Source organism: Ostrea edulis, chromosome 1, assembly GCF_947568905.1.
Source record: "Ostrea edulis chromosome 1, xbOstEdul1.1, whole genome shotgun sequence".
In the NCBI taxonomy this organism is placed as follows: Eukaryota; Metazoa; Mollusca; class Bivalvia; order Ostreida; family Ostreidae; genus Ostrea; species Ostrea edulis.
This window is the reverse complement of record NC_079164.1, coordinates 34,877,114-34,892,578: the sequence shown is the minus strand read 5'-3', so window position 1 is coordinate 34,892,578 and position 15,465 is coordinate 34,877,114. Positions and strand designations below refer to the sequence as shown.

Sequence of the window (15,465 nt, the reverse complement as noted above, 5' to 3'; positions counted from 1 at the left end):
GACAGCCCGCAAACTGCCAGTGACCTTTTGGACTACACAATAAATATTGATATACTGTGTATATCTATATATTATTTCCATTTCCATTGTGTTTGCCTTTGATATCTTTACAAACTGTAATGATAGGCATTTCCTCATGGACGCGCTGCAAATATAAATAATGCGCGTATGAATACAGAACCACTTCATAGATATAGTGCGTCTAGTTTAACAGCTGGGACTGCGACAGAAATGGTAGTAGAATGTAAATAGAAGATAAAATTTAATTTTTGGAAATACTTGAGAATATGAATTGTGACGCTTCACGCCGGCGTACTTCGTTAATTTTTTAAGCGCTAACGCGTTTCATGAATAGTATGCCTTCACAAAGCGTTGTAGCTCATGAATTTTCAAAAAAATTATTTATTTCTAAATAAAAAGCATGAAGTTCTGTTACTAATAGTTGGGGAAAAAATAATGATAAAGCTACCTACATCATCGAGTATAGAGAAGAAACGTCAAACCTAGGTGATCAGTATTTTTTTTTTTTTTTTTTTGTTGTAAAATATGATAAAATTGGGTTACATCATCTCCTATACTTTCCTAAAGCATGCTTGATAATTAACGATTATTGTAGGATTAAGCATTTTATATAACAGAGAATTTGCTGCTACACCGCTTGGCTCGTTTGCTGTCCAAACTTTAAGATGATTTCTTTATTTGAGACGTTGTCTTTACATTTCTACCTACTTGACCTGCTTAGATGTCTTTCAACTTCCTTCAACCCCCAGAAACTACTCAGTATGTTATATTCAACTTCCTTCAACCCCCATAAACTAGTCAGTATGTTATATTCAACCCCCATAAACTAGTCAGTATGTTATATTCAACTTCCTTTCATCCCCAGAAACTCTTCAGTATGTTATATTCAACTTCCTTCAACCCACAGAGACTAGTCAGTATGTTATATTCACCTACCCTCAACCCCCAGAAACTAGTCAGTATGTTACATTCAACTTCCTTCAACCCCCAGAAACTAGTCAGTATGCTACATTCAACTTTCTTCAACCCCCAGAAACTCTTCAGTATGTTATATTCAACTTCCTTCAACCCCCAGAAACTAGTCAGTATGTTACATTCAACTTCCTTCAACCCCCAGAAACTAGTCAGTATGCTACATTCAACTTTCTTCAACCCCCAGAAACTAGTCAGTATGTTATATTCAACTTCCTTCAACCCACAGAGACTAGTAAGTATGTTATATTCAACCCCAAGAAACTATTCAGTATGTTACATTCAACTTCCTTCCACCCACGGAAACTAGTCAGTATGTTATATTGAATTAATACCAATGTTACGGTCACATGACTAGACTCGATTAACTTTAGTTAATGAAAATGACATTTTAGTTTTCCATGAAAAGGAATCAAAACAGCAAAGGCTCGAAATGTTTTAAAGTGATCATGTACTTCATATGACTAATCAATTCAACATCACCTCCAATGGGAAATGCATGCTTTTGACATATAATGACATACAACTTCTCAAAAAAACCTGTTGGTGAAAAAGTACATTTTTTTTCGTCGAAATCTATATATAAGTCGCAGTACACACTTATACCAAGCAGAAACTGATGAAATCTGTGAGCAAGGGGAGATCAATCAAACTAAGTAATAAAGTATTTGACATTTTCTTCAAAATATTAGTATTTATATTAACTTTTAAGTAACCAGTATCACTGAAGTAAGAATATCTACACTGAAGTTAGAATGTCTACACTGAAGTTCAAATGTCTTAGAATGTTTACACTGAAGTTAGAATGTCTACATTGAAGTTAGAATGTCTACACTGAAGTTAGAATATGTACACTGAAGTTATAATATCTACACTGAAGTTATAATATGTACACTGAAATAAGAATGTCTACACTGAAATAAGAATGTCTACACTGAAATAAGAATGTCTACACTGAAGTAAGAATGTTGAAACTGAAATTAGAATGTCTACACTGAAGTTAAAATGTCTACACTGAAGTTAGAATGTTTACACTGAAGTTAGAATGTTTACACTGAAGTAAGAATGTTGAAACTCAAATTAGAATATCTACACTGAAGTTAGAATGTCTACACTGTAGTTAAAATGTCTTAGAATGTTTACACTGAAATAAGAATGTCTACATTCCTTTGTTAGCTGACCTGTTTCTATATTCATGTGAAGCAGAATTCATTCAAAAACTTCTACGTGAGAAGAAAAAATCTCTCGCTGTGGCCTTCAATTCGACATTTCGATATATCGATGACGTTTTGTCTATTAACAATAATAACTTTCAATCATATGTCGATTTGATACATGTATATCCCTGTGAGCTCGAAATAAAGGACACCACAGAGTCGTCCACTTCTGCTTCATACTTAGATATTTTATTGAAAGTAGACATTAACGGCAAACTGACATCTCAACTGTATGACGAACGGGATGATTTCAGCTTCTCCATCGTCAACTTCCCATATTTATGTAGCAATATTCCACTATCATCTGCATATGGTGTTTATATATCTCAACTGATTCGATATGCTAGAGCTTGTTCTGCGTATAGTCAGTTTTTAAATCGAGATAAGCAATGACAAACAAGTTGATGGTACAGGGGTTTCAACAATCTCGATTGAAGTCAGCATTTCGCAAATTCTATGGTCGTTATAACGATCTGGTTCGTCAATACAACCTATCATTGGGTCCAATGCTGTCTGACGTGTTTCATACCGATTGTTAAGCCGTTCTTGGCACACTGATTTTGACTTCGGACAACTCCGTTTACCTGATCAGGATATAGGGCTCACGTCGGGTGTGACCGTTCAACAGGAGATGATTACTCTTCCTAGGCACATGATCCCACCTCTGGCGTGTTCAGGGGTCCGTGTTTGCCCAACTATCTATTTTGTATTGCTTATAGCAGTTATGAGATTGATCACTGTTCGTTATCTTCACCTTACACTGAAGTTAGAATGTATTCACTGAGATGAAAATGTGTACACTGAAGTTAGAATGTCTACACTGAAGTAAGAATGTTTACACTGAAGTAAGAATGTCTACACTGAAGTAAGAATGTCTACACTGAAGTTAGAATGTCTACACTGAAGTTAGAATGTCTACACTGAAGTAAGAATGTTTACACTGAAGTAAGAATGTCTACACTGAAGTTAGAATGTCTACACTGAAGTTAGAATGTCTACACTGAAGTAAGAATGTTTACACTGAAGTTAGAATGATTACACTGAAGTTAGAATGTATTCACTGAGATGAAAATGTGTACACTGAAGTAAGAATGTCTACACTGAAGTTAGAATGTCTACACTGAAGTAAGAATGTCTACACTGAAGTTAGAATGTCTATACTGAAGTAAGAATGTCTACACTGAAGTAAGAATGTCTACACTGAAGTTAGAATGTCTACACTGAAGTTAGAATGTCTACACTGAAGTAAGAATGTTTACACTGAAGTTAAAATGATTACACCGAAGTTAAAATGTTTACACTGAAGTTAGAATATGTACACTGAAGTTAGAATGTTTACACTGAAGTAAGAATGTCTACACTGAAGTTAGAATGTCTACAATGTCTACACGGAAGTTAGAATGTCTACACTGAAGTTAGAATATCTACACTGAAGTTAGAATATCTACACTGACGTAAGAATGTCTACATTGAAGTAAGAATGTTTACACTGAAGTTAGAATATGTACATTGAAATAAGAATGTCTACACTGAAGTTAAAATATCTACATTGCAATTAGAATGTTTACACTGAAGTTAGAATGTCTACACTGAAGTTAGAATGTCTACACTGAAGTTAGAATGTCTACACTGAAGTTAGAATGTTTACACTGCAGTTAGAATGATTACACTGAAGTTAGAATATGTACACTGAAGTAAGAATGTTTACACTGAAGTTAGAATGTCTACACTGAAGTTAGAATGTCTACACTGATGTTAAAATATCTACACTGAAGTTAGAATGATTATACTGAAGTTAGAATGTCTACACTGAAGTTAGAATGTCTAAACTGAAGTTAGAATGTCTACACTGAAGTTAGAATGTTTATACTGAAGTTAGAATGTCTATACTGAAGTTAGAATGTCTACACTGAAGTTAGAATATGTACACTGAAGTAAGAATGATTACACTGAAGTTAGAATATGTACACTGAAGTAAGAATGATTACACTGAAGTTAGAATATGTACACTGAAGTAAGAATGACTGAGATTAAAATGTCTTTACTGAAGTTAGAATGATTACACTGTAGTTAGAATGTTTACACTGAAGTTAAAATATCTACACTGAAGTTAGAATGTTTACACTGAAATAAGAATGTCTACACTGAAGTTAGAATATCTACACTGAAGTTAGAATGTTTTCACTGAAGTTAGAATGATTACACTAAAGTTAGAATATGTACACTGAAGTAAAAATGTTTACACTGAAGTTAGAATATGTACACTGAAGTTACAATGTTTACACTGAAGTAAGAATGTCTACACTGAAGTTAGAATGTCTACAATGTCTACACGGAAGTTAGAATGTCTACACTGAAGTTAGAATATCTACACTGAAGTTAGAATATCTACACTGACGTAAGAATGTCTACATTGAAGTAAGAATGTTTACACTGAAGTTAGAATGATTACACTGAAGTTAGAATATGTACATTGAAATAAGAATGTCTACACTGAAGTTAAAATATCTACACTGCAATTAGAATGTTTACACTGAAGTTAAAATGTCTACACTGAAGTTAGAATGTCTACACTGAAGTTAGAATGTTTACACTGCAGTTAGAATGATTACACTGAAGTTAGAATATGTACACTGAAGTAAGAATGTTTACACTGAAGTTAGAATGTCTACACTGAAGTTAGAATGTCTACACTGATGTTAAAATATCTACACTGAAGTTAGAATGATTATACTGAAGTTAGAATGTCTACACTGAAGTTAGAATGTCTACACTGAAGTTAGAATGTCTACACTGAAGTTAGAATGTTTATACTGAAGTTAGAATGTCTATACTGAAGTTAGAATGTCTACACTGAAGTTAGAATATGTACACTGAAGTAAGAATGATTACACTGAAGTTAGAATATGTACACTGAAGTAAGAATGATTACACTGAAGTTAGAATATGTACACTGAAGTAAGAATGACTGAGATTAAAATGTTTTTACTGAAGTTAGAATGATTACACTGTAGTTAGAATGTTTACACTGAAGTTAAAATATCTACACTGTAGTTAGAATGTTTACACTGAAGTAAGAATGTCTACACTGAAGTTAGAATATCTACACTGAAGTTAGAATGTCTACACTGAAGTTAGAATGTCTACACTGATGTTAAAATATCTACACTGAAGTTAGAATGATTATACTGAAGTTAGAATGTCTACACTGAAGTTAGAATGTCTACACTGAAGTTAGAATGTCTACACTGAAGTTAGAATGTTTATACTGAAGTTAGAATGTCTATACTGAAGTTAGAATGTCTACACTGAAGTTAGAATATGTACACTGAAGTAAGAATGATTACACTGAAGTTAGAATATGTACACTGAAGTAAGAATGATTACACTGAAGTTAGAATATGTACACTGAAGTAAGAATGACTGAGATTAAAATGTCTTTACTGAAGTTAGAATGATTACACTGTAGTTAGAATGTTTACACTGAAGATAAAATATCTACACTGAAGTTAGAATGTTTACACTGAAATAAGAATGTCTACACTGAAGTTAGAATGTCTACACTGAAGTAAGAATGTTTACACTGAAGTAAGAATGTCTACACTGAAGTTAGAATGTCTACACTGAAGTAAGAATGTTTACACTGAAGTTAAAATGATTACACCGAAGTTAAAATGTTTACACTGAAGTTAGAATATGTACACTGAAGTTAGAATGTTTACACTGAAGTAAGAATGTCTACACTGAAGTTAGAATGTCTACAATGTCTACACGGAAGTTAGAATGTCTACACTGAAGTTAGAATATCTACACTGAAGTTAGAATATCTACACTGACGTAAGAATGTCTACATTGAAGTAAGAATGTTTACACTGAAGTTAGAATGATTACACTGAAGTTAGAATATGTACATTGAAATAAGAATGTCTACACTGAAGTTAAAATATCTACATTGCAATTAGAATGTTTACACTGAAGTTAGAATGTCTACACTGAAGTTAGAATGTCTACACTGAAGTTAGAATGTCTACACTGAAGTTAGAATGTTTACACTGCAGTTAGAATGATTACACTGAAGTTAGAATATGTACACTGAAGTAAGAATGTTTACACTGAAGTTAGAATGTCTACACTGAAGTTAGAATGTCTACACTGATGTTAAAATATCTACACTGAAGTTAGAATGATTATACTGAAGTTAGAATGTCTACACTGAAGTTAGAATGTCTACACTGAAGTTAGAATGTCTACACTGAAGTTAGAATGTTTATACTGAAGTTAGAATGTCTACACTGAAGTTAGAATATGTACACTGAAGTAAGAATGATTACACTGAAGTTAGAATATGTACACTGAAGTAAGAATGATTACACTGAAGTTAGAATATGTACACTGAAGTAAGAATGACTGAGATTAAAATGTCTTTACTGAAGTTAGAATGATTACACTGTAGTTAGAATGTTTACACTGAAGTTAAAATATCTACACTGAAGTTAGAATGTTTACACTGAAGTAAGAATGTCTACACTGAAGTTAGAATATCTACACTGAAGTTAGAATGTCTACACTGAAGTTAGAATGTCTACACTGATGTTAAAATATCTACACTGAAGTTAGAATGGTTATACTGAAGTTAGAATGTCTACACTGAAGTTAGAATGTCTACACTGAAGTTAGAATGTCTACACTGAAGTTAGAATGTTTATACTGAAGTTAGAATGTCTATACTGAAGTTAGAATGTCTACACTGAAGTTAGAATATGTACACTGAAGTAAGAATGATTACACTGAAGTTAGAATATGTACACTGAAGTAAGAATGATTACACTGAAGTTAGAATATGTACACTGAAGTAAGAATGACTGAGATTAAAATGTCTTTACTGAAGTTAGAATGATTACACTGTAGTTAGAATGTTTACACTGAAGTTAAAATATCTACACTGAAGTTAGAATGTTTACACTGAAGTAAGAATGTCTACACTGAAGTTAGAATATCTACACTGAAGTTAGAATGTTTTCACTGAAGTTAGAATGATTACACTAAAGTTAGAATATGTACACTGAAGTAAAAATGTTTACACTGAAGTTAGAATATCTACACTGAAGTTAGAATGTCTTCACTAAGATTAAAATGTCTACACTGAAGTTAGAATGTCTTCACTAAGATTAAAATGTCTACACTGAAGTTAGAATGTCTGAGATTAAAATGTCTATACTGAAGTTAGAATGTCTACACTGAAGTTAGAATGTCTACACTGAAGTTAGAATGTTTACACTGAAGTTAGAATGATTACACTGAAGTTAGAATATGTACACTGAAGTAAGAATGTTTACACTGAAGTTAGAATGTCTACACTGAAGTTAGAATGTCTTCACTGAGATTAAAATGTCTACACTGAAGTTAGAATGTCTGAGATTAAAATGTCTACACTGAAGTTAGAATGATTACACTGAAGTTAGAATGTCTACACTGAAGTTAGAATGTCTACACTGATGTTAAAATATCTACACTGAAGTTAGAATGATTATACTGAAGTAAGAATGTCTACACTGAAGTTAGAATATCTACACTGAAGTTAGAATGTTTTCACTGAAGTTAGAATGATTACACTAAAGTTAGAATAGGTACACTGAAGTAAAAATGTTTACACTGAAGTTAGAATATCTACACTGAAGTTAGAATGTCTTCACTAAGATTAAAATGTCTACACTGAAGTTAGAATGTCTGAGATTAAAATGTCTATACTGAAGTTAGAATGTCTACACTGAAGTTAGAATGTCTACACTGAAGCTAGAATGTTTACACTGAAGTTAGAATGATTACACTGAAGTAAGAATATGTACACTGAAGTAAGAATGTTTACACTGAAGTTAGAATGTCTACACTGAAGTTAGAATGTCTTCACTGAGATTAAAATGTCTACACTGAAGTTAGAATGTCTGAGATTAAAATGTCTACACTGAAGTTAGAATGATTACACTGAAGTTAGAATGTCTACACTGAAGTTAGAATGTCTACACTGATGTTAAAATATCTACACTGAAGTTAGAATGATTATACTGAAGTTAGAATGTCTACACTGAAGTTAGAATGTTTACACTGAAGTTAGAATGTCTACACTGAAGTAAGGATGTCTACACTGAAGTAAGAATATCTAAACTAAAGTTAAAATGTCTAAACTGAAGTTTTTAATATTTTTAAAGAAGTAGAATGTACTCTTCTTTGCAATAAATAATTGTATAAATAAGGTTAAACATCCAGTAATGACTCAGTACTCGCAATGAGTGAGACGAAAATGTTTCTGCAGTGACATCATGAAAGGTGAAGATAACGAACAGTGATCAATCTCATAACTCCTATAAGCAATACAAAATAGAGAGTTGGGCAAACATGGACTCCTGGATATACCAGAGGTGGGATCAGGTGTCTAGGAGGAGTAAGCATCCCCTGTCGACCGGTCACACCCGCCGTGAGCCCTATATCCTATTTAACTACTATTTATACAACTTCATCTATCAATGTTTCGCTAATATTTTGAATAACAAAGGGAAACCACTCCTGTCACTGGATACATTTACAATAGATACCTTCACAAATGTCCTCCCATGGGATACCTTCATAAATGTCCTCCCATAGGATATCTATACAAATGTCCTCCCATAGGATATATTCACAAACGCTCTCCCATTGAATAAATTTATAAATATTTTAATTTTCAATGTTTTGACCTTTGGTATCTTTCTAAATTGTAATGATAGCCATTTCCTCATGAATGCACTACAGTTGTAAACTATGCACGAGTGAATATTGATAAATATTACACGTCTATTGGCTGGGAGTTCCGAAAGAAATGAAAGTACATGTCAATGTAAGGAATAAATTTCGTTTTTAAAAATACATGGCAGTATGAACTGCAACAGTTCACATCCTTATATATTTTTAAAGATGAAATTTATTTCTCAAATGTCCTCCCAGGAATCTTTTTAAAAATGTTCTTCCATTAAAAACCGTTACAAATGTCCTTCCATTAGAAACTCTTTTTCAAATCCCCCCTCCTGCACTAAATAACTTTTTTTCAAATGTTCTTCCATTGAAGACCATTACAAATGCCCTCCCATTGGAAACTTTTACATGCGTTCCCACGTGCAGTCAATCCAAAGATAAACAATAGTCATTAAGATTGTCTGATCGTATGGAAATTTGTAAAAACACGTCTCAGAAACATGTTATTAAAACACAGATAATGAATTAAATGATGTACATGTATGTATTTTTATGTTACGGTATATTTTGGTTTAATATTTCAATAGTCTTCAAATGTCTGATGAGAGTTTGCAAATAGAGGAGCACAAGATTGGGAGTTATCTTTTCTTTTAAAGGTACAGTCTACGCCACTCATATTGAATTCGCTTTTAATGAACTATCTGTTATATTGAAGTAAAATAATGATAAATCTCTGGTAATGTTATTTACCAGGTATATAGTTCAATATCAGTTATAAGGAACTTTGAATAATAATGGATATAATGAACAATTCAGGTCGGTTCCCTGGATTTCAATATATCTGGAATAGAATATGTATACTTACATTGCATATATTCATGTTCAGGGTGGAAAATTATAATCAGAAAATTATTGATTGGCCGAATCAATTTATTTACTCGAATCAATTTACGTGCAATGAAGACTTAATGACTATTTTCAAAAAGTTCTTTTAATATTTTTATGAATTAATTATAACCTACTACAAATTGATTGTTCATTAATAAATTTCCTGTTATTGTGTGTCAGTTAGTGAATTGCTGATCGAGTGTCACAGGTGGGTACTAAATATTAATTTTTATTGTTAGCGACATCTCCGCCAAAACATTACTTAGGAATGGTACAATTCACATGGACTTTGTTTCCTTTAGGAAACCCGGCTCTTTAATTTTCTACTCAAAGTTCAACCATTGTCCTACCTATATAAATATGAAGCTGTATTTGAGAATCCAAAAATCATGATGAAGTCTCCATTAACACTCCTTGCTCTTGTAGTATGTTTGGCAGAAAGTCAGACGATCGCAGTGTCTGAAATTGATGATACAAATATAACAGATTTCACCGATAATGTAGATCGTCAGCGTGGTATGGATTCGGTTGTCCTTAGACAGCTTTTGAACCAAGAAACTTTGATCCGTATGTCACTGGTGAAGAATGTCCATGCGATGATGAAGGACATGGTCTCTTTTAAAGACATGGCGTTATCTTTACAAAACGAGATGGCTGATCTCAAGCAGACGATCACTGATGAAATGACCAAGAGGGTAAAAGACGCCCGAGTTCTGAAGCGGGAAATCCAGAAGTTGAAAGAAATGGATAGAAAGCTTGAGGAGAGACTTGTTGATCAAAATCAGACAGATAGCAGCTTGCGCGAGGAGCTGGAAAAAACAAAGAGCGATCAAAAGGGTTTTGAAATTACTGTCCTGGCCAATCAAGAACAATTGGATCGAAACGTGAGTGAAAGATTGTCAGACATCAATGTACACGTACGAATACTGTCAATGAGCCTTATAGAACTACAAAGGCATGCACAGCAAATTGAAAAGACGGTCCCAGAACTAATTGAAGAAAAGTTCCAAGTGGTCTCCCAAATGATGTCCAATGTTTCGACGTCTCTATTAGGTAAGAATTTCGTAACATGTGTACAAAACATTTACCTCTAGAGAAAAGGGAGCGGGAGAAGTCGAGAGGGGTTGTTCAAACTTTTATTCGTCAATATTTCTTTCCTTTGTATAGAAGATTCCAATGGGACATTAAGTGAAATTAAAGCAGATTTGTCGGATACACAGCAGATCCAATTGAAACTGTCCTCCGCTGTTCTCTCTCTAGAATGGTTCCGAAACAATATCTCTAGTGGAGGAAGTGGTGAGTAAATAATCTAGTAAATAGAAAATACTGACACGTATAAACACAGTTCTCATCATAGTTACATGTATATACATGCAAAATGCAAACCATCCTCCCTAAATTTTCTTCCAATAATTTTCTTTCAAGTAGTCCGCGTTTGCCTTTTCTCGTTTTGTATTCTTTGTGGTATTTATGAGATTGATCACTATTTATCATCTTTATTTTATTTATTTTTTCATTTAAAGACAGCAAGAAGGGAATAGGCTTCACTGCCGGTACTGTATCTGATAATCGTTACTGGAATTCGGGAAAACTTGTGTTCTCCAGTGTCCTTTACAACGAGGGGAACGGATACAACCCATTGACAGGGGTGTTCACCTCCCCCACACAGGGTTTCTTCGTCTTCTACGTCACTATCAACGCGTATGGTTCAACCACCGTTTATGTTGATATAGTGCAGAACAGCGTCTCCAAGGTCAGGGCACTTGCCTATGGTAGCACTTCGCACCAGACGGGAACAAATATGGTAGTCCTGAATCTGAGGGATGGTGACAAAGTTTGGGTCCAATTTCACTCTGGTCAAGGCTACCACACGAATTCCATCCCAATTACCACCTTCACTGGATTCATGATTTGATGACATGAATGACCTTGATGCAATGTACATGGAAATATATCTGATAAGTTATTGCATATTTAGTGGTTTCCCTTTCTTTTTGTTATGTTTTTGATATCTTTAACTCCCATGAAGAATGATTTGTGTCATCGCGGACCAGAATATCGTTTATAATTGCATGGAAATAGTCACGTGACTGTAGATTGGTAAGCTATAAAAGACAATGTAGTGGGTAAGTGATGGGATTCTTTAAAATGTCCTCATGTCTTAGACAAATACGGTCTTCTGTATGCTATGTTCAGACGGGTTCCTTTTAAGAAGAGAAACAGCTTTTGTAGTTAGACAATAGGAAAATATACTTTAAAAAAATTTTGTTTTATTAATTTGTGAAATGTTGTATTAATATTAAAGATTTGTAGAATTTGTGAATGTTATTAGACAAGAATATTTACACGCACAATGACTGGTCCCTCAACTTAGATAAAATAACACTTCTTTCTATGGAGTTATTACAGGAGAGAAGAATAAACAATTATTTGAGGAAAATCTTTCTTTGTGAAAAAGAATTGGCTTTGTGGAGTTTTATTTGTGCAATGGGAAAAAGTTATCAAGGAAATTTTCAGTAGATGAGAGAATGAGCGAGAAAGAGATTACAAATACAGTAAACAAATTTATAACGTCAGCGAAAAAACAGCTCTCTATATCCAAAACATATATAGATGAGACCGCAAAAAAATGAGGTCCCGTGTCAAAGCAGGTGTGGCACGAAAAGATCCTTACCTACTCAAAAGGCCGTAAGAGCCGAGCATAGGCCTAAATTTTACAGCCCTTCACCAGCAATGGTGATATATCCATATGAGTGAAATATTCTTGAGAGGGATGTTAAACAATATACAACCAATCACCTTACCTCTATCAATACTTTCTCCCTACCGCTAACTCTTACCTCACCCTACCTCTAGCCCCAATACTTACCCTACCTCTAGTCTTACCTTCACACTACTTCTAGCTCTGACATTCACGTACCTGTAACCCAAACCGTCACCTTACCTGTAAACCTAACAGTCACCTTACATCTAACCCAAACCGTCACCTTACCTGTAACCCTAACCGTCACCTTACCTCTAACCCTAACCGTCACCTTACCTGTAACCCAAACCGTTACCTTACCTGTAAACCTAACAGTCACCTTACCTCTAATCCTAACCGTCACCTTACCTGTAACCCAAACCGTCACCTTACCTGTAACCCTAACAGTCACCTTACATCTAACCCAAACCGTCACCTTACCTGTAACCCAAACCGTTACCTTACCTCTAACCCAAACCGTCACCTTACCTGTAATCCTAACCATCACCTTACCTCTAACCCAAACCGTAAGTCACCTTACCTGTAACCCTAACCGTCACCTTACCTGTAACCCTAACCGTCACCTTACCTGTAACCTTAATCGTAGAATTGATTACGGGATATTTTGACCAGCATCCCTTGATTTGTGTCGTTATGGAACGAATCAGTATGGGTTTTTCTCTGTACTTGCAATAATGCTTTCAGAAAATACACTACGAATAAAAACTAAATGAAATGAATTTGATGAGGATGGCCTGCACTATTTCTGGTAAATGTAACGTATACCTAACCTATTACATTTAACTATGCAATATCGGATAATTTTATTTAAAAAACCATTTTCAGGCTGTCAGGTGTCCATCACAACAAAAATGGTTGTTGTTTTATGTATATTTTACATGATAGGTCACCTGACATAAATATCGTGGGGTATTTTAAAATTTCCTGGAAGGTTTCAGGTTTCAAAGGTCATCCACTATAAAATATTTCTGGTAAGATACAATAGAAATGTGCACATCAATGTGGTCTGAATAAATTTGCAAATTCAAACCATAGATCACAGTAGGGACTTTTTAAAATTCAGATATCATTAATAATTTGAGAATGAGTGGTTCAATGATTGCTTTAGTCTGGTATTTACAGCGTCCCAGTGAGAATACGAGCATTTCATGTAAATATAGAGGTCATCAGCACCAAGTGCAATACCACATATATTGTAATTGTAATTAAAAGATTTATATAGTGCCCTATCAACATTAGTTCTCTAAAGCGCTTTACAAATGTGAAAGAAAAGATAATATAAAATCGATGTGCACATACATGTAAATAAAATATTCATAGTGTCAGAATTAAAATGCATAATTATTATTACTAATATATAGCGCCTAATGTAATGATATGATTACCCTAATAACATATGAAACAATTTAAAACAACCCTTAGGAATAATTAAATACATAAAAAGGACATAGGTATAATAAGAAACAAACAGCAGGTTTTTGTTGTTGTTGTTGTTAACAGCACTGTAAGAGTTGTATGCAAGAGCACTAAGTATATAAAAATAATCACAAATTAAAAGCTAATCTAAAGAGATGCGTTTTGAGGTCCACTTTAAAATTAGACAATGAAGTACATTGTCTGAGTTTAAAAGGCAGATAATTCCAGAGACTCGATGCAGCCTTGTCCAAACGTCGATCCCCATATGTTTTCGTACGTGTCCGAGGTACCTGTAGAAGATGCAGAGATTCGGATCTTAGTGATCGTGTGGGATTGTAAACTGTAAGGATATCCTTTATGTAAACTGGAGATAGGTTGTTGAGAGATTTGAAAGTATGAAGAAGTATCTTATATTGAATTCTGTATTCAACTGGGAGCCAGTGAAGATCTATTAGAACAGGAGTAATATGGTCGGATTTTTTTTTTAGCGTTTTATTAATCTTGCAACTGTGTTTTGTGCCCTCTGAAGTTTGCTGGTGTGTTTAGAATGAACACCATAAAGCAATGCATTTCCGTAATCTAATCTGGATGTAACTAGCGATTTTACTAGAGTTTTACATGCTTCATCATTGATAAATGAACGGATACAGCCAATTCTGCGAATGTTCACATATGCTGATCGGGAAATAGAGAGACAGTGTTTTTCCATGGTAAGGGATTTGTCAAAGAATACGTCTAATTTTTTTTTTACGAAAGATGAATCACTTACAACACAATCACCAAATTCAAGATCAAAACTGCTCATATCTTTAAGTCTGTGTTTTGGTGCGAAAACTACAAGTTCAGTTTTATCTTCATTGAGTTTGAGAAGGTTAATACTCATCCACATACGTATGTCCGACAAACAACTTGAGAGTCTTTGAGACATATCAGTCCAATTGTCACTAGGTTCAACGATGATGTAGATCTGGGTGTCATCGGCGTATACATGTATATGATACGTCATATCATGACGTCTACATACTTCCCCTAAGGGTTTTGAAGAAAGACAGTAGAGTCTCGGACCCAGGACTGAGCCTTGCGGTACACCACATTCGAGGAGACAAGCATCAGACAAAGAACCGACGGCAACACGTTGATATATATCACTAAGATGGGATTTAATCCATTTCAATGCATATCCAGTGATACCAAACATGTTTTCCATACGTTGCAATAGGATAGTGTGGTCTATGACATCGAAAGCCGCAGAGAGGTCGAGCAATACAAGGATAGCGCAACTGTTATTGTCAAGTGCACATACGATGTCATGATGTACCTTCATTAGTGCAGTTTCTGTAGAGTGTCCCGTTCTGTACGCGTACGCGGACTGAAAATTGTCATGCAGTTGATGCATATCCAGGTGGGTTTCGATTCGATTTACAATAACCTTTTCAAGAATCCTCGAAACAAACAAGAGAT

The 15,465-nt window shown here is 34.2% G+C and overlaps 1 protein-coding gene across 1 annotated transcript; it reads left to right on the top strand.

The window, feature by feature from the left end:
* The first annotated feature begins 10,159 nt into the window (after positions 1-10,159).
* Positions 10,160-12,141, top strand: LOC125658468 (uncharacterized). The gene is made up of 3 exons (XM_048889737.2): positions 10,160-10,877; positions 10,992-11,120; positions 11,348-12,141. The coding sequence occupies exons 1-3, from the start codon at positions 10,214-10,216 to the stop codon at positions 11,737-11,739; spliced, it is 1,185 nt and encodes a 394-aa protein (XP_048745694.2). The 5' UTR covers positions 10,160-10,213; the 3' UTR covers positions 11,740-12,141.
* The last annotated feature ends 3,324 nt before the right edge of the window (positions 12,142-15,465 follow it).

What these genes read in the sequence shown, in the direction of transcription:
- LOC125658468 (XM_048889737.2), top strand. Translation starts at nt 10,214, where the DNA reads ATGATGAAGTCTCCATTAACACTCCTTGCTCTTGTAGTATGTTTGGCA. An exon ending in TGTTTCGACGTCTCTATTAG is followed by an intron (nt 10,878 to 10,991) that starts GTAAGAATTTCG and finishes TCCTTTGTATAG; the next exon opens with AAGATTCCAATGGGACATTA. An exon ending in TATCTCTAGTGGAGGAAGTG is followed by an intron (nt 11,121 to 11,347) that starts GTGAGTAAATAA and finishes TTTCATTTAAAG; the next exon opens with ACAGCAAGAAGGGAATAGGC.